Source organism: Ixodes scapularis, unplaced genomic scaffold (assembly GCF_016920785.2).
Source record: "Ixodes scapularis isolate PalLabHiFi unplaced genomic scaffold, ASM1692078v2 PGA_scaffold11__112_contigs__length_91849675, whole genome shotgun sequence".
In the NCBI taxonomy this organism is placed as follows: domain Eukaryota; kingdom Metazoa; phylum Arthropoda; class Arachnida; order Ixodida; family Ixodidae; genus Ixodes; species Ixodes scapularis.
In genome coordinates, this window is record NW_024609837.1 from 67,486,780 (window position 1) to 67,507,035 (window position 20,256).

At 49.7% G+C, this 20,256-nt stretch overlaps 1 protein-coding gene across 1 annotated transcript in view; it reads left to right on the plus strand.

Moving 5' to 3' along the window:
- The window catches only part of LOC120836837 (arylsulfatase B-like), an 84,294-nt gene that overhangs the window by 43,409 nt on the left and 20,629 nt on the right, over window positions 1–20,256 (plus strand). The window contains exon 6 of the mRNA XM_040205919.1: window positions 15,698–15,824. Coding sequence (XP_040061853.1) covers window positions 15,698–15,824 — 127 coding nt within the window. The remainder of the gene's footprint in view (window positions 1–15,697; window positions 15,825–20,256) is intronic.

The following is a 20,256-nucleotide window of genomic DNA, read 5'->3' on the forward strand; positions in this document are numbered from 1 at the left end:
CAAACTTTCTGACGAAAGAACCAAGTTGATTAAAATATATCACAATAACAAATAATGCTATACTTTTGTGGTAAATAGTATTGCATTAGTTTACAAATTGCTAACATTTCTTTTTCGGCCTAGATGTTAAATCTAAAGATGTAATACTTCTTTGTTTGTAAATGTCAATATTTTTGGTAAAGGTCCAGGAATCAAGTTAATATAGAAATCTCAAAGGAGTATATTTTATTTCCAAAAACACTTAGTGTAATGACCATTTTAAAAACCTCGTGAATATGTTGAAAGCGGGGCTGGGAAGCTTGCCAATAAATCTACCGATTAATCATTTAACGCAGTAATTGCCTAGCGCTTTATCATCCGAGTCATCGGTTAATAAATAATTATTTTTACGGGGGTTATATTGATAATTTCTATTGATACTGTTATTTACTGTAATTTGATAGTTGAAGTATATTGTCACGGGTGGTGACCAATAAACAAGAAATGAACAGGAAAAAATAAGCGTTTAATGTGGCGAACTTGTGCCAAAATTAAAGGGTACAAAAGATAATAACAGAGCGTGGCGGGCGTCGAGGTCGGCGTAGCAGCAGAGTCGAACGCTGGGGCGAAAACTGACCCCGGCTTGCCACGCGGAGCCGCTTTTGTACACGCGTTGGCTTCTGGAGCATTCGACGTAGAAGGTTCGACGCGTAGAACATTCTAAATTCGAATCAGCTAGACGGTTCTCGAATTTACCAGAACATCTCATTACAGTGTCAACAAAATGCGTAGCCGCGGCCAGGAATCGAACCCTGGCCCTTCGCGTGTTGGAGGCAGGCGCGATAACCGTTAGGCTACGGCCGCGCTGCCTACTTGGCGCGCGGCATTACCCCCCTCCCCCCCCCCCCCCCCCCCCCCCTTAAAAAAGTGCATCGCCCCGATGCAGCACAAAACACAACAAAGCACATAAAAAGAACGGCAAACTAAAGAGTTCTTTGAAACACATAAGATCCACAGTCCTATCGAGCCTAGTACGGCTTCAGGCGCACGACGTGGACGACTTGAGGTCGTGGTGGCGGCGTGATGATGTTCTTGTTCCGTCGGGCATCACCTCGTAGTTCAGCTCGCCGAGGCGACGAAGTACCTTGTATGGTCCAAAGTACCGTTTCAGCAGTTTATCACTGCGGCCGCGGCGATGGATGGGCGTCCACACCCACACCCTGTCTCCGGGCTGGAAGTGAACGTCCCTGCGACGAAGGTTGTAGCGGCCCGCGTCGACGCGTTGCTGGTCTTGAATCATGAGTCGGGCGAGCTGGCGGACTTCTTCGGCGCGTTGAGCAACCACCTGGGCGTCGTCGCTCTGATCGTCAGATGGCTCATGGGGCAGCATTGCGTCCAGCATGGTCGTTACCTTCCGACCATGTACCCGCTGGAAACGGGTGAATCCAGTGGTCTCCTGAACCGCCGTATTGTAGGCGAACGTGACGTAGGGCAGCACCTCGTCCCACGTCTTGTGCTCAACGTCGACGTACATAGAGATCATGTCGGCGATTGTCTTGTTCAGTCTCTCCGTCAGCCCGTTGGTCTGCGGGTGGTGCGCAGTTGTACGACGGTGGCTGGTGTGACTGAGTCGGAGGATTTCTTGGGTCAGCTGTGCCATGAACGATGATCCGCGATCAGTAATCAAAACTTCTGGAGCGCCGTGCCGGAGGACGATGGACTCGATGAAAAACTTGGCGACTTCAACAGCCGTGCCTGCTGGAAGGGCTTTCGTCTCGGCGTACAGTGTGAGACAATCGGTGGCGACAAAAATCCAGCGGTTTCCCGACGTTGACGGCAGGAAAGGGCCTAGTAAATCCATTCCGATCTGCTGGAACGGCATAGACGGGAGAGAAATCGGATGCAGAAGTCCTGACGGCTTCGTCGGCGGTTTCTTGCGTCGCTGACACTCGTGGCATGATCGAATGTGTAGGTGAACTGTCTTCGGTAGCCTCGGCCAGTAGTACTTTTCTCGAATCCTGGCGAGCGTCCTGCTGTAGCCAAGGTGTCCAGCCGTTGGGTCGTCATGGCATCCTTGGAATATTTCATCTCGAAGGCTGGCAGGAACAACCAACAGCCATACTGTGTTGTGTTTGACGAAGTTCTCCTTGTACAGCACCCCTTGCCGCATGGAGAATGTATGCAGGATTCTTAAGAAAGCACGGGGAACCGAACTCGCTTGTCCCTCTAAGTGCTCGATGAGCGCTCGCAGTTCAGGGTCGTCTCGTTGGAGTGCTGCTATGTCGCTGACGTCCAAAGCGCCGAGGAAACACTCATCGTCGTCGTCTTCGATACAATCAGTTCCGGCCTCAACAGGAGCTCTTGACAGGCAGTCGGCGTCATTGTGCTTCCGGCCGGACTTGTACACAACGGTCATGTCGAACTCCTGCAGTCGTAGGCTCCACCGGGCGAGGCGTCCGGAGGGGTCTTTCAGATTCGCGAGCCAGCAGAGCGAGTGGTGGTCCGTGACCACGTGAAAAGGACTTCCATACAGATATGGGCGAAACTTTGTTATTGCCCAGACGAAAGCACTCCTTTTCAGTTGTTGAGTAGTTCCTCTCCGCCCTAGACAGCATCCGACTCGCGTATGCGATGACTCGCTCTGCCCCGTCCTGCCTTTGAACTAGCACCGCGCCAATCCGGTGTTACTGGCGTCCGTGTGGATCTCTGTATCAGCGAACTGGTCGAAATGGCCAAGAATCGGGGGCGTCTGGAGTCTCCGTTTCAGCTCATCGAATGACCGCTGGTGTTCGTCTGTCCATTCGAACTTTACGGCGTCCTTCGTGAGGTGCGTCAGCGGTGCGGACAGCTTGGCGAAGTCCCAAACAAATCGTCTGTAGTAGGCACAAAGACCGAGGAATCTTCTCACGGCCTTCTTGTCAGACGGCGGCGTAAATGCAGCTACGGCGCGGGTCTTCTCGGGGTCCGGGAGAACACCTTTGTTGCTCACGACGTGGCCAAGGAATTTAAGTTCACCATAGGCGAATCGAAACTTTGTCGGCTTGAGTGACAGGCCGGCGGTCTTGATGGCTTGAAGCACGGCTCGAAGTCGTTTCAGGTGCTCGTCGAAATCTCGTGAAAATACCACGACGTCGTCGAGGTAGACGAGGCAGCTCTGCCATTTCAGACCTGCCAGCACGGTGTGCATGACACGCTGGAAGGTGGCTGGCGCTGTACAAAGCCCGAACGCACCACTTTGAATTCGTACAGTCCGTCGGGAGTGACGAAGGCAGTTTTCTCCCGGTCGCGTTCGTCGACTTCAATCTGCCAGTAGCCACTCTTCAGATCCATCGACGAAAAATATCGGGAGTGGCGCAGTCGGTCTAACGTGTCGTCGATGCGGGGGAGCGGATAGACGTCCTTCTTCGTCACAGCGTTCAGTCGACGATAGACCACGCAGAACCGCAGGGTTCCGTCCTTCTTCTTTACAAGGACGACTGGGGATGCCCGTGGACTTCTTGAGGGTTGAATGATGTCGTCGTCGAGCATTTCTTGGACTTGATCCTGAATCACCTTCCTTTCCTTTAAGGAGTATCAAAACGGCGACTGATAGACGGGGAGCGCGTCGTCGTCGGTAATAACGCGATGTTTCGCCACTGGTGTTTGGCGAACTTTCGACGACGTGGCAAAACAGTCACTGTATTCGGCGAGGAGATCAACCATTTGCCGGCGCTTAGGAGCTGGGAGCTCGGAGTTGATGTCGATAGGCGGCGGCGGCGTGTTTTTCTGTTGTGACGACGAGGTTTCTTCGGAGACTGCGGTGACCACGGCTGGCGCCTGAAACTCCTCAATGTGGCCCACAGTGGTACCCTTCGTTAGGTGCTGCGGCTCCTCTCGGAAGTTTGTCACAAGAACAGTTGTACGTCCTTCTTGGAGATCCGTTACGCCTCGTGCGACGCCAAATCCTTTCTCAAGGAGCAGTTGGACGCTGCCTTCCAGAAGAGCTTCACCGTGCAAGGCTGAGTCGGTTATGACGGTGACGAAAACACTCGACCGCGGCGGTAAGTTCACATGGTCGGCGATAACTCGGATTGAGGTTGACGTCGTGTTGGTCCCCACCGGCGGTAAAACAGGCTTTCGCAGCGTCAGCTGGTTTGCCCCGAGGTCAATGACGGCGCCATACTCGCAGAGAAAGTCCATTCCGAGGATAACGTCCCTCGAACAGTCTTGCAGAACGACGAACTTGACAGGGCACGTTTCACCGTGGATCTCGACGCGAGCAGTGCATCTCCCGACTGGTGTGATGAGATGTCCTCCGGCGGTTCGTATTTGGGGTCCTTCCCACGGCATCATGACTTTTCGAAGGCGGCGGGAGAGTCTCCAACTCAGGACCGAGTAGTCTGCTCCGGTGTCCACGAGTGCTGATGCGTCGTGGCCGTCAATGACGACGTTCAGGTTATTGGACACCGCTGCAGGGGCGTCGTTTCGGTCTCTGGTAGTGTTCGAGTGGGGGCCCTCCGACGTTCGTGGAGGATCTTGGCGTCGGTCGTCTTCGGCAACTCCACCTACAGGGGTTGCCGTGCCTAGTTTCCCCGGCGTGGAGCAAGGGGCGAGAGGCTTTCACGTCGGGGTCGGTGCATCGGCGAAGCTGGACGTCGTGGCGAAGGCGACCGGAACTCTCGGCGGGAAGCAGGCTCGGGGGACTGAGGTCGTTGCAGGTACTCGTCGATTTCCCGAGGCCGTTCACCATAACGGGGTCGCGGGTCGTTCGGGTGGAACCCGCGCAGCCCGAGTCGACGGTATGGGCATCGGCGGTAGGTAGGTGTGGTCTGCTTCCCCGCAGTGGAAGCACAGAGGGCGTCGGTCGGGCGTTCGCCACACATCGGTCTTCCGGGGTGCACGGGGCTCCTGACTGGCGTACTGGAGCTGGTCGTCGCGGCGTCGGTCGTGCTGCGGCACAGGAGAGTGACGTCGGGGCGGCGCAACATAGGCTCAAGGAGGGGGCGGTGGCCGTCGGGCCACTGCGGCGTAAGTCAACGTGGGCTCCTCGTTGGCTGCCACGGCGACGGGAGCCTCTGGTTGGATGGCTCTCTGAACTACTTCCCGCACAACCTCGGCGATGGAGAGCGTTGCTGGTCGGTTTGTAGCTGGCAGTAACCGGCGGATTTCCTCCCGGACGACCTCCCGGATGATTTCGCGGATGTCCGTACCAGGAGCGTTTTCGCCGCTAAGCAGAGCGGTTGCAGTGACGCTTGGATGCTGCTGGTAGTGGGAAGCGCGCGCTTGGAGGGCGCGCTCGATGTTTGTTGCCTCGGTGACGAAGGCGTCGACGGTTGCCGGCGGGTCGCGGACGAGGCCCCCGAAAATGTAGTCTCTCACCCCGCGCATGAGGATTCGTAGTTTCTTCTCTTCGGTAGCCCGAGGGTCGGCGCGGGCACTCAGGCGCAGAACGTCCTCTACGAAGCCGGTGACGCTCTCGTTGGGGCCCTGGGTTCTGGTTCGCAGTAGGTCCTCGGCTCTCTCTCGGCGGTGGTGGTTGCTGAGCGTAGCCTTGAGATCGGTCTTGAAAATGTCCCACGACGTCAAAGAGGACTCATGATTCTCGTACCAATGCTTGGCGGTACCCTCAAGCGAAAAATAGACGTTGTGCAGGCGCTGCTCGTCGGTCCAGCAATTGTGGCGGGCAACGCGTTCATACTGGTCAATCCAGTCTTCGACGTCTTCGTATTGCTCGCCGTGGAATGGAGCAGCCGTGCGCGGTGCGACGGGCAGATAAACGACGGCTGGAGCGGCCAGGGTCTCCGACTGGTTGGCCATCGTCGTCCTTTTCGTTTGCCTGGTCCTGGGTGGCAAGGGTCCTGATTCCGGGGATAGGCCAAGGTTCCGACGACTTAATCGGATCTCGGTCTGGTCTTCGTTGGGTTCTTCGAGGCTTGTGTTTGGACTTGCACTGCGGGAACTCGGAGGGGAGCGCTGCACGGGCATGCGGTTACCCCGCACCTCCACCAAAATGTCACGGGTGGTGACCAATAAACAAGAAATGAACAGGAAGAAATAAACGTTTAATGTGGCGAACTTGTGCCAAAATAAAAGGGTACAAAAGATAATAACAGAGCGTCGCGGGCGTCGAGGTCGGCGTAGCAGCAGAGTCGAACGCTGGGTATTTTTTAGTAAACTACACAGGGTGTGCGGAGGTAACAAAAATAAGTAATGACTGTACTTCCGGGAGGAATATATTAATTCCGGTTGGCTATTGTTTTTACTTGTCTTTGAGGACTCTGAGCGATTAGGGCGTACTTTGAAAGTCTGAGCACCGAGGTCTTACTGTGGTATTTACAGAAATTTACTTATACGGTATCGACATGCGTTCCTGATTCCTTGGGTGAAAACAAAGAGTACTTGTTCCTCATCGAAATGACAAATCTGCCAAAGATGTCGTGGGCTCATCTTCAAAACTGCCGACTTGACTCGCCTTGTCCATTTACGTGAGAATGACTTAAAACCAACAAATCCCTAAAAGTGTTGAACTACTCCGTGAACGGCAAGGCATCGTCGATAGGCACCTACCTCCCCTAGGCGCCCAAAACACGCGCCGAGCTTCCCCGCGGGGGTCACCGAACCGGATTTTGGTTTTAGCAGACAATACTTCGAAAGTTTTTATTGCGCTTCCTTTAGCACAATCCGAGATTAATGCAGTTTTAGATGCGGAGCATCCCTTGCTCGGGTCTATGTCCCGCGGCGTTGTAGTCCGCACTCACACTACGCATGCGCAACTCTCCTCCTTCCCACCTTCCAACAGCTGCACGTTACTTTCTCCGCTCTCTCTCTCTACCAGCTGCGTGCACTTCGCGTGCGTTCGCTTCTACTCACACCGCGCGCGCATGCGCAACTCTCCTCCTCTAGTCTCCTCTCCTTTAAGTGTGAATATAAGCAGCGGTAGCGAGTGGCCGAGTGGGCTAACGCGTCCCAGCTCGGAGCGTGGAGCGAAAGCTTGCGCTGGGAACCTCCTGGGTTCGATCCCCGCCGCCCCCGCCCGTTTCGATCTGGATGAGCTTCGTACCGGCACACGTTCGTGTGATCACTACTGCGTGATGCACGTGAAAAATCCCAGGTTAGCGGTTGTACCGCACTGGCCAAATTTCTCATCTAAAGCTAAGAGACCGATTACCCGTTGAGGCGCATCTCCATCAAGGCTGTATAAACATAAAGAGCAAGCCAATTTTTTTCAGCGCGTTCAGTTCTCCCGCTGTTGACTCCACTTCACTCCGTTCTTCCGATGAAGTGTGATGGAAGCAACAGTCCCGTCAGTTAGTGGGTTGACGCAAGCAAGCGTCAGCACCACCCCACAAACTAACAGCAACGCTACGTCCACTGAAGACAAAGCTGCGCAGCGAAGGGCACGCGACGCTGAGCGCAAACGCTTGAAGCGAGCGGCAGACCCTGAACTACGGCAACGAGAAGCGGCGTCCATTCGTCAACGTCGAGCGGCGGATGCTGAACTACGACAACGTGAAGCAGCGGCGGTTCGAGAACGTCGAGCAGCAGAACCTGAGGTTCAGGACCGTGAAGTTCAACAACGTTACCGTTAATAACACCGTTAATAACGATCCGCGCTGCTCCGCATCACCCCATGGTTCCCCTCGGGAAGATGGTGTATTTTTTTTGTTGTTGTTGTTTTTTTGTGCGTTTTGATTTGTTTGCTTTGGTATTCGAGGTTTCTTCCCCAGAGCGCCGTTCGCACTGTATTTGTATGTTCCGTAATGGTTCATTGTCGTACGGAGATGGTCGGTTGAGGCGTCGCATTATCGCGTTTGTCGCGTTGCGCCATCTTTCCACAGCGCAACGAAGCCGCTAGTACCGCTTGCCAATTCCGTCACTTTGCGATCACCCAGGATCGGCGGCGTTGGTGGCGCCCCTCGTCTCGAGATAATCAAAATAACTTCACTTGTGACATTTTGCTCCTGTCGGCAATTATCGGCAACTTAAAACCACGACACTGGGGCATTTCTAGAGCGTAGCGCTTACGGAATTTCTCACTAGTGAAGCGAGAGTCGTCGCGCACCCACTCAAACACAAGGTAAGCATAGGAGAGCCGAAAGTAATTCTCTCCCCCTGTCATGGCGGCCGAAAGTGGCGCGCACACCCTGTATTGTTGGTTGATAAACCCAGTAAAATATTTTTTTGACATTGTTTCAGAAATCTAGAAATGATTTTCCTCAACTGAAACTACCTTTAAAGCTATATTACTATCACTTTAAAGGGAAACTGCAAAGAAAAAAAAGTGTTTTTTTTAAACGGCCTAATTGACTCCGTAAGTGTGACGTCATGGGTCCAAACAAACCGTTGCTAGGGTCGTTGTTATGGACAAATACATGTGAATAGGTTTCGCTACGACAACCCGACCGTTCAAAAATCAGGAGTAGGATTTAAACTTCTAAAAATCACAGGTATAGAGAGCTGAAATGGCATACATGTTTCGACAGAAGTGTTCCGGTAATCGCTTGTTTCTGAATTATTTACGACTGTTACTTCCGGTCCTCAAGATGCCTGCAGTAGGCGACGAATGCAAGAAGAATGCCGTCTGCTGCCACACGCCCGCCGGCCAAGCCGGTGCCGGCGTCTGAATCGGGTGAATGAAGACGATATTCTGATATTGCATTTGTTTGAAATAGAATGAGTTTCAGACACTTATAAGAGTTCGTAGTGAGGAGCAATGCAAAATATGGTTTATCGAAAGTCCGGGCGTCGATCGAGATGATCATCTGCTAAAAGATCGCAATGCACCCGTGAGAAAAGCACTTCAGGCGATCTGTAGAGATCCCAAATTTTGTTTGCGGACTCGCCCTATGGCAGGGTGCTTCGTACCTGGTTGTAACCTTCGCGTGGAGAAAGATTCTTGCAGTTTCTCCAGATTTCCTCAAAACCCCAAAACGCGAAAGAACTGGACAAAAAAAAAAAAACAAAAAAAAACATAAGGTGAGTTTATTACAGATTGTACTCTCATCGCGGGTTCGATGGAGATGTTCACCGAAAGAACACATCCACTAAATTTAATGTACACAAAAAAAAAAAAAAAAAAAAAAGTTGGGACTATGCGCTAGACATGCAATATTTTCATAACCTGACAACCTCAATAATAATAATAATAACAAACGACTTACCTGGACGGCGTACGATTTGTTTCTCATGCTGGGCCTGCACTACACCGGTAATGCACTTCAGGTCGTCGTCGTAACTGATCTGCGTGCCGTGGTTTGATTTTACGAAATTTTCGCCCCTCTAAACTAAACTAAATTCTTCACAGAAAAAAAAAAAAAAGAAAAAAACGCACGTTGCGGAGGTTTTTGCGGCCATGGCGATGCACTTGCTTGTGTTGCTCGTTTACCGACGCAATTCAATGAAGACGCCCGCTGCAACAGAGGCCAGCAAATCTATCGTGTCGTCTGCTACCAAAGCAAAGCGGAGTGGAATACTTCGGAAATGGCTTTCATCGTTGCAATACGACGCTGAGATGACAAGAACATCTTCATAATTAGATATCAAGAAGTTAGGTTGCTTACAAAAAATTATTTACTTATTTATAAACAAAAATCTAGCCTCTTGTGGTGTCTCCATGCATTAGTCCATAGCAATTAATGCCCCTAGCAACGGTTTGTTGGGACCCAGACGCCATGTTGTGACGTCATCACTTACGGGGTCAATTGGGACAAGCATGTCACAAAACAAATGTTCCGCGAAAAAAATATTTTGTTTAGCAATGTTTACGCCACAGGATGTAATTTAGTCGGAGTCAGAACATCTCCATATTTGAAACTCCCGCTCTTTCGACAGCCACGGAGAGCTACGCCCCGCCCCTCACTCTTGGATTTGCTCTAGTTTGTTGACTTGGCTGCTGAGTTGAACGACGCAGCGTCTAGACTTCCGGTAAGATCTGGCAACAACGCACGCTAAACATGACGCCGGTATTGTTTTGGTTTGACGGTACACGAGAAGCTGCGGGGTTGGCGAGCACATAGTGAAGACGTGACCGGAGAATTGCCCGTGTGATGTTCCCGGAAGACGCAAAGTATCATTCGTAATCATCGTGTGTGCTTTGAAAGCGAAGAGAGTCACAAGGTCCACGAGTGTGCAACCACAAGCCAACGTTCACGACGGCGCTGCGTTGACTTCGGCGATCTCGTTCTGTTTGGTGCAACACGGCGATGCGACAAGGAACTGAAACGTCCGTGGTGTGTGTGGTGCAGTGCTTGGAAGTAGACACCCAACACGGAGCGCAAATTGGTTGTTGTGGGGTTGAGGTTAAACGGGTTCAGTTCCGTCGTCGTCAGCTGATCCAGTCAAACTGCTCCAGGAGGACGCGGCGAGCGTTTTTAAAAGTAAATCTCCCTTCGTTCCGTTTCGAACTGTGGAAGATTCCCGACGCATACAATGAGTAAAAAGCTGCGGGCGTTTTCAAAAAAATTACGTCGTTTTAATTGAACAATGAACTTTGAATTGTTGTCCTAAATCTGCCGGTTTTATGCTTCGTGTTGTACTGCGTTAGCACAGCGACGTGTTTCGCTCATCGTGCGGCGTGAATAAATTAGGGCAAGATTTCCTACCTGCCCAATGATGCATGAACTGAGACCATTTTTTACATAAATAACATAGTGTTTTTTTTTTGTTATTATGGAAAGAGGCGTTCTGCATTTATTATGGTACAATCACTTGAAAGTTCAGAAATTGGAGAGGGCGAGCAAGCTTTCCGAACTTTGTCTCCTTGCCTCTCTGGTGCTGCACCTAGTTTCAAGTTTAAGTATACATACCTACCAGCAGGTACAAACTGCTCTAAAGCAGGTAAAAGACTGGGAAGTCGGGACTGTGCGGACTCCGTGTTTCGCGCTTTTCGCAAGGTGACTGGGGAAGTGCTTTTGCAAGGTGTGTGGAATATGCAACTGATTTTGTCATGCCCGTCGTTTGCGTCTCTCCAGCAAAACGAATGCGATAATCTACAAATCCGCGATCACAAGCCAAGATTTGCGATAACAGTACATATTCATTCAAACAATTTACGTAAGATGGTTCGAAAGCCGAGAAAAAAAAATCTTTCGGCTAACGCAGAATTCGAACGTCCGAGGGCTTCTGCGGACAGCTATTACGTAATCACCTGGCTATGCCAGGTTTTTTACGTAACAGCTGTGTCTGGTCGCGGAGATTCAATGCCCCCGGGGCACCCGGTGAGAATCTCGACGGTCTCCGGAGCGATAGGACAACAACGTAACTGGACACGTTTGTCGCTACGCGAACGCCCGATTGCCTCCAGCCAAATAGCATTCCTTTCGGGGCGTCATGGCTGCTGGAAGGCTCGCTGTCGGGATCACTCATCTGACATGTCCGAAAAGTCTGCATTTGCACGCGCAAGCGCAAAAAAAAAACAAAAAAAACAACAAACAAACAAAAAAAAACAAGCTAAGCAAGCAAAGAGGAAAACGAAAGAACCGCGTTATGAACGCCAAAACCCCTCATCGCTTCCTATCGCTAACACCTGCGACAGCTGCTAAACACACACTACTTCACTTCAAGAAGTCTCACTCAAGCACCTGGGTCAGCACGAAACACTGATCACTTCGGCGAAACGATTAGTCGAGTTAGGCGAGACCTGTGGACAAGACAGGCGGTAGCGGAGACTTCGGCGGCCATGAAAGAATGGCGAAGTTTTTGCTTGTTTTGGTATGAATCCAAACGGAATTGCCCGTCTTGTAAACCTTTTGTAAAGAATAACTCTCATCACATGGGTTATTTTTTAAACGCAAAAATATGCCGCTCAAAAGGAAATTGCTCTATATAACAAAGGTTGAACAGCAAAGATCTAAGCTGTCAATCAAACTCTTAGCCAACGAGAAGTACAGCAGCCAGCTGATGCTAGACGTCACGGAATCCCAACTTCATGGCGCGCGATTTAAAACGGACGAAATAGCCGAAAACTAAAATCGGTCTCACGCAATAAATATTGCTGTAAATGTTTTTTTCTCGCGGAAAAATTGTTTTTTTGACATGCTTGTTCCAATTAGGCTGTTTAAAAAAAACTTATTTTTTCTTTGCAGTTACCCTATCTCTGCCAACGTTACTAAAACAACTCAGTTCAGAAACGACGCCATAGAACACTGCTTTGAAAAAGTGTCTTCGATTCGTACTCGAGAACCGAACTAACGGCGATCGCAACGCCGCCATTCTCCCGCAGTGGCCATTGGTATCGGTTCCTGTCAACGTTACTAGCATAGAGTTATTATAATGTTCGCTAGAGGTTCAACTGGCGCTAGTGTGCTGTTGCAAATTGAAGCAGACAGCAAGCAGTCCGAAATTGACTTCCGGTAATGCATTTCTGCGGAAAAAAGCGAGTGTATTTCCTCCCTGCGCTCGATTATAAGAGCAAATATCACGAATGATTCGTACCTACGAGGCACATTGGTACATTTCCCAGACACGCAGATGAAATAATTGGTCAGTTACGGCGTTTTTATTTTAAAATCGTGGCATGAAAAACGGTGCTAAAACTGCTTCGTACTTGTATTTATGTGCACTGTCGGGCACTGTTAGCGCGAACACGGCGCCGGCGCTTTCCAGCATGGGGGTATATGTACCAAACGAACGAAGGACATGTGGAAAACCACGAGAGACGGCAAGAACTACGCAGTAACACTGGATAGGTAACTCCTTGTGCTTGAAGACGATCAAGCTAAATTGAAAGTCACGCACGTAATATAGTCCGATTTGCAATAAATAAGTACTACTTTATTCTTTCTGCTGATGAATACATGCGAAACAAAAGATGCTTGTTCTGTGTTCAAATCATCACCCGCACGCTCCAAATCTTTGCAAATAGGGGGAAGCCAGAGTACAGGTGCGCGATAAAAACTGCCGGACAGAGGAAATAATAAGAAAATACACCTTTCGTAGCCCACGTACTTTATTCTTTGCGTTTCGAACGTTTTTTTTAACCACTCGTAAAGATGCACGACGGGGGCATTTTCATATAGTGAGAGGACAGGCATATATATATTAGCAATATATAAGCCCCAACGGAATGCTGGCGAACTTTTGAACACACGCTACATTCCTTTCGATCGTTATTTTGCTTGGAATCGTCGCTCGCTTCTACATACCTGCCATGAATTAGAGGTTTGGGCCTGAAATATAGCGAAGTTTAACATCGTTCAGTGGTAAAGGAAAAAGGCTGTAACTAAAGCAATTACACTTCCACAATATTAATAAAGGTACATACTATCCGGCACAACCGAAATAACAAAGGTTATTAATGTTATTTTCCCATAGGAATACACAGGAAGACTGGAAAGGTAGACTGCATGCTGTCTGCTTCAATTTGCAACCGGAAGTCTCGTAGACACTAGCGCCAGCTGAGCCTCTAGCGTTTATTATAATAACTCTATGGTTACTGGAGCCCCTCAGTTGGGAAACTGCCATAGAGCCTGCTTTAAAAAAAGTGGTTCCGATCCGTATTCGAGAACCGAGCTAATGGCGATCGCAACGCCGCCATTTCTCCCGCAGCGTCCACTCCGGAAACTGCACGGGTGCACGTCGAGTCGGGCAAGGGCCGGTGGCGCCATCTCACAGGAGCATCTCGCAGTAGCTATGTGAAGCAACTTTCATGTTTAAACTCGTCGCTAAAGGGTGGCGCTGTTATCGTATTTAGTTTGGTCTCGTTGGACGCGATCGGTCCGGGTTTCAAGGGTGAGTTTCCCAAGTGAGTGTTTTAGTAACGTTGATCTCTGCACACTAAGGAGAGAGCTTCAAATAATACGGCATGAAAGTTGACAGATAAGCGTTCCTTCGAGCATGGGAGCGTGTGCGACGAACGCGACAAAGCTCCACCCCCGCAGCTGTTGTCAGCTCATCGGTGGTGGCATGCTGACGTCATCTCGACCGTAACTTCCTCACTGGTTCGAGCGCCCCTGGTAGTTGTTCGTCGACAAAGATCGACGTCCGAAGCATTTCCTCATCCCCTTCCTCAAAGGATAACTACTTGTCAATAAAGTACCAGTGAGTTTCCGAAAGTGGTAGAAAATGCTGGACCATCATTGCTAAGAACTGCAGACGTCGTTGGTGCTCGGCGCCCGAACGCCCAAAACTGACGCCACTGATATCTCTGTGCAAGGAGTAGAAGACGAACCTGCTTGCTCTGACTAGAAGGATAGAGTGAGCAGTAGTAACGGCAGCTATTTTTTATACTTACACGTGGTTCTTCCAGGAAGAACTCTGCTCTTTGACGTCAATCCCTTCGTAAGAAGCAGCCGAACTTGCTTGCCGTGTGAGGAATTGTGTCTCACACTAAAACGCTCCGTGCGTCATATCCAAAACATGCACTCTAAAGTAATTCCTGCGCATCTAGTTCCATTCAGAGCACACTGAGGATTAATCCTTATGATCTACTGTGCATTTCCGGCCAATGATGAGGTACGAATAAACATGACGAAATTAAAACGCAACCGACGCATAACAATGAGCAGAACGCGTTTTAAAACGAAACAGCTTTTTTTTTTTTGTGCCTCGTCATTATTGGGAGCAGTTATTTAAATTATAGTGATCGGAAATTTCTGTATATTAATCACTGAGATAAAGTAAACGTACGTGCATTTTTAAAGTATTGTAATCCTGGTCAGAAAATATCTCTTGAGCTTCCTTATTAGCTTGGTAGGTTTCGTCAATGTCGAGGAACCAGGTTGGCAGTCATCCTCACCTGCGCAACTCTAAAAACGCCCGTAACTCACTTTCCTGTAAACTTTTGCAAGAGGAAATCACTGGATTTACGCAGGGAAAAACATTTTCCTATGTGGCGCTCAGCATAACGTAATCATGTTAAACGCCGTTGCTAGTTTAGCATCGAAAACTGCAGTTTTTTTTTTTTTTTTTCATTCGGACGTTTTCCCGTCCGGTACATTTAGCAATCTCTCTCCGGAAATTGAAACTAAATGCTCCGATACGAGGTAACCGCACCAGCGCAATTTTTACGTTTGCTGCATTTTAAGAGCCAATCACTGTTATTTATGCAAATCCATTCAAGACACGCTTTATACTACGTTGATACAATTTACGCAGCATCGGTTCTACAATCACCGATCTCGGTTAATTTCTGTTGTTAGGGTTTCGCTTCAGGGGTTCTTCTTAATGTACGTCTGCATTGTGAGACTGACCATGACGAAACCATGCAAAACTTCGTGCTCGAAGATAACATCGCACACTCTTGTTCCTGAAGCAAACGTGTTTCCCCCCTTTCATCTCACGACTATTCTTGCCATTTTTCCGCTCTTTCCCTTTTTGCTGACCCTTTTTGCTGACCCTTTCTGCTGACCCTCTTTATCAAAGGAGCGCGTCCTCCGGTATCTGCTCCAAGGTCTCGATATTTAAAGGCACTCACTTTGAGCATGCATTGGAGACGAGCGGTAATTAAGCGTTCCGCACGTACTCGTGTGCAAATCTATTCGACACGAGTTATGCGTCAGCGCTCGGTGTGAACTCGGCTCTAATCACACGCGTCGCGCACGGAGCGGTGCCCAAAATATGGCGGCCGCCGATATTAGAATAATGGACTGCTGAAAAGGGCCTATAAATACTCTCGAACTCAATATACCGGGACAAGATTTGAATAGTGGAATCATAAACAACGCATTTATTGATTGATTGCTTGATTATTGCCCGATTTGTTTCATGGTACGGCGTGTTTTGCTGCATCTTGTCTTTCCAGCCCTTCTTCTTGTACCTGGCGCACCAAGCCCCCCACTGCGGAAGTGATCAGGACCTTCTTCAAGCACCCCAAGAGAATATCAAAAAGTTCCCGTACATCGGGGAAAGGAACCGGACGATATATGCGGGTGAGTGGCGTTCCTCCCAAGAGGGTCAATTTGATTCCTACTAGACGAGTTTGGGCTGCCAATATATTTTCTTAATACAATAAAACGTCTCAAAAGACCCAGACCAAAAAAAAAAAAAAGAAAAGCACGAGGTCAATGGCTGTCTGCCAAAACCCTAGGGTATAAAGGGAAAACTAACATTTAAAGAAAGGTTCCCATATAGTGCAGAAACGCTGAGGTATTAACTTTCATATTTGACAAAAAAAAAAAAACACAACAAAAAGCACGTTTGTTGGTTTGCTTGTTTGTTTATTTGTTTTTCTTTTTTTGGGAGAATAGGATTGACGACGTAAAAAAAAGATCAGGTTTCTTTTTCCTTTTAAATATTTTATTATTACTTTGAGTGCGGCAGTCCCTCTGCCGCACTGTATCACACAAAGGGGCAGTCTGCAGACAGGAGTCAGCGCATTATCCGTGGTTCGAAGTTTTCTCCTTGAACCCTTTGCCATGCGGCCTTCGAATCACGGATCTCGCGGTGACTCGCCTTCGAATCTGTGCGCAGACTGTCTTTTGTGTAGGATTTGTAAGCAGTGTGGCCGTGGCCTTACACAAAACAGATTTGTTTCTTTCCTGCTGTAAAAAGGTTGCTCTTAGCTTCAGTGAGGAGGTTCGTTGGAACACCATATTATCAAGGGTAGGGTGCCCTCAGGTGCGCTTTGCTTATACGCCTGCCACCCTTTGGGGTGCCTATGGATATGGATATGGATATGGATATACGGTCACTGCAAAACCAGTGTTGCCAACGCTGTTAATATGGTTACCTCAACTGTCTTTTTCATGTTTTTTTTTCTTTTTGTTTTATGGCCACGTTGTTGCAGGGCGATAATGTTGCTTCGTGACAACTGTTCCCGCGAGGCGCTCTTTTAACGCGCAAAAAAGATGCGTTTATATGCTTGGAATGTGCCGAGGCACGGTGCCTCCTTTGAAGGCATATGCACGTGGAAACCGCCATTGAGATGTATGGCAGCGGCAATTGCTGTTAGACTTGTGAATAGACCCTTCTTCAAACCTTTCATCAAGCAACAGTGGCAGTCAGCATTTCTCGAGCACGATGTGTATGATTGGGTCCAAGTTTTCGACGCGACCCGAGTTGAGTTTACGCCAAATGCAAACATAACCTTCGTTTTTTTTTTGTGTGTCTTTTTTAATGCACATTCGGAGTACGCGCTTGAACAATGGAGTACTGTGGTAATTAGTCCTGAGGATAGTAGATAGAGCGCACTTTTGAAAAGGGTCTACTGCGTCTTAGTCGAACCATGGCCGGACTGGAAGCGCGCGCTCTCTTTTTCTTCTTACGGCTTTTGCAATTGCCCGGGAGTCAATGGCATTTTTTCTCCGTATGTAGTTCACTTGCTTGCCGCCACGGGCGCAACCACCTCACCCCACTTAAGGTGTATCCACACGACGGACCGGGCCGCGGACCGATAGATCACGTGATGCGCGGCCCGCGGGCCGCCCGGCTGCAATGAGCATCCACACGGCGGACCAAAAGAGCAGACGACAGAGTGAACGGGCCGGTCTAACCCTCGACCTCACAGCTCCGCCAAACGCGTGCAACGAGCTGCTTTGAGGCTATTTGTAAGGAGCCAAGATGGAGGTTGAACGAAAGAGACTTTTGGCCGCGGTGGCTTTGGCGTTGACTATTGAAGACGAGGAGGACTTAAGTGAACCGGAAAGGGCATGCATCTATTGTCCCACAGAGCGGGAAATCGCTCCACGAGCGCAATGAAGTAAAAAGTTGCATCGTTGCACCATGCCGCCATCGTCGCACAACAAAAGGTTTGTCGTCTTCGTCTTCAACAGTTGGCGCCAAAAGAACACGACTTTGGATTTGGATTCCAATCCAAACAAAAGTCAGCTTGTTGCCAGACTTAGCACTTCAATTATACTAAAAACGCCGCGGTCCGCCGCCAAGGTCCGGGCGAGAAAACTGGCTTGGCATTTTTCACAAGCGCGGGCCGCGGACCGCCGGCGGACCTCGAAAAGCGGTGACGTAGATCACGTGATGCGCGGCCCGCGGACCAAAACAGCAATTTGGTCCGTCGTGTGGATACACCTTTAGGGTGCCTGCATGTCTGTCTGTCTCAGGGTGAAGACATCCATTGTTGACCTGAATGTGACAGCTCGTGACGCTCTCGCGCACTCGGTTCTAGACTTGGGCTGTAAAATGGCGTCTATGCATTAGCCAAAGCTACGCGCTCGAGCTGAGTGACACCGTATTGCGTGCACTTCAAAATGCATAAAAAAAACGATTGGGCGGAAAAATGGCTGAGATGTCACCACTCAAGCAAAAGCGCGCGTGTGTATGAAGGCACTCTAACCCCACTTTTCCCCGCTCGGAGAGTCCCTTCGAGCTGCTTTGCGCTGGTGTTCGAGCTCCGTAAGTTGTTGTTTTTTCAACGGTTCCTCAGAATACTTCCGATTAACCATGCAAAGACGGTCACGGACAGAAACAAAAAATCAGCTGGATATGTGCACAAGCCCTCGAGAAAGCACTTTAGGCTGTAATATGCACTGTGCGAAAATTGTACAGACTACTACACTCTCGTCTAGAGCAGCTGACCGACTTCATGTGAGGCCTATGAAATGATGATGAAGACCACGGCAATAGATAGATTGGGCCTGCTTACATTTCAAGAGACTGTACGAATTATTTATCATTTAAAGTTCCTCCACGTAGAAGTGTCCGTCTCCTCTGTTCTTGAGTTGCAACAGAAGTCCTGGAGGTAAAGACGGGTATAGTTTTTCTGCAATTGCATTCGCTGTCTCTACTTACTACTTTATACTCCCGTCGGAGATGTGCGTCAAATATTCACAGTTTTGGGCTCATCAGAAGCGTATTATGGCGAATTCCACTGGGCGTTTTGGAGCGCGCCGGGATCAGTCGACCAGATCCGGATTGGAGCACAAGATCCGAACGGGGTCGCGCCGCCTACGGATCCCCAGTGGAACATGACCACTGCTCCGGGATCGGCGGATGCCTTCCTGTCATTCAACTGCCCGGGAATCCCCTTTTCGCGGCCGCCGCGGTCATTTCGAAGACGTTTTCGCTACGCGGCGCTAACACGTGTTCGACGCACGAGTGGCAGGAATGGCTCAGGCGCTTCTAGCAAAGATTGCCGGAATGCCCGTTGCGCGGCAAATACTTTCTCTTCTCCTTCCTGGAAAACGAACCGGCTGTCGAGCCAATGGGCAAGCAAGCGGCCATTACAAATTCTTCTGATGTCGAGACAATCTAGGAGCCCAGCCCGCGACGTGCTTCTTCTTCTTCTGAGACGAGATGCCCCACGAGAAAAGAAGTCACGTGTGTGCGCCGAGGGCTGGCCCGGCTGGCTTCCGGTTAAACCTACCAAAATCGTGGGAGAGGAAGAAGAATACAACTTTATTGTCCCAGCACTGTGACTTTTCTCGTGGCGAATTCCACGGGTCGTTTTGGAGCGCGCCGGATCCACTTTTCCGGAGCGAGCCTATTTCACTGGGCGATCGGGATCGAGACGAACGTGTTCCACAGGTCGTTTTGGATTAGCTCCCGCTCCAGATCTCGATCTGGATCCGAGAAAAGTCGCTCCCCCGATTTTGGCGGATTCAACCGGAAGCCAGCCAGGTCAGCCCTCGGCGCACGCACGTGACTTCCTTTCTCGCGGGCATCTCGCCTGATCTCGCCCCAGAAGAAATGGTAATGGCCGCTTGCTTACCCCTTGGCTCGACAGCCGGTTCGTTTTCCAGGAAGGAGAAGAGAAGAGAAGGGTTTTGCCGCGCTAAGGGCATTCCATCAATCTTTGCTAGACGCTCCTGAGCCATTCCCGCCGCTCGTGCGTCGAACACGTGTTAGCGCCGCGATTGCGAAAACGTTGATGCTTGGAACTTGGAACCAGCCCCTACCAGACACCTGATTTGTTTCAAAAATACCCAGGACGTTTTGGGGCAATGAATCGATCACATAGCAGGCGGTAGACAAGTAGACAGCGTTGAAAAATATTTATTCCACCCATTGTTATGAAGGCCGATGGTGTCGGTGTCGCAGTTTTGAAGCACTGTCAGTTCAGCTCAACACCACGTTACAGAAGACGGTTTGGGGTACTGCCGGTGCTAACGCAATTTCATAGTAGAAATAGGAATTGCATGAAAGAACCGGACAGAAATACTTCATACGGTGGCGTAAATGCCGAAAATAATCAGCGATGTCACTTTCCTCGGTTAGGGCTATCTGCTTTGTCAGCGAATGAAGAACATCTCGATAAAATAAGGAGCGGAAAATACTCCCGTGTCAAGTTTTCTAATTACAGCCAATGGTTGATGTCGTACCGTGGTAATTCCCGGCCCTTCGAACGCACTAGCACTTTGTAGAGTCACATTTCCAGCGATTCCGCGCCGCACACGAACGAAGGTAAAC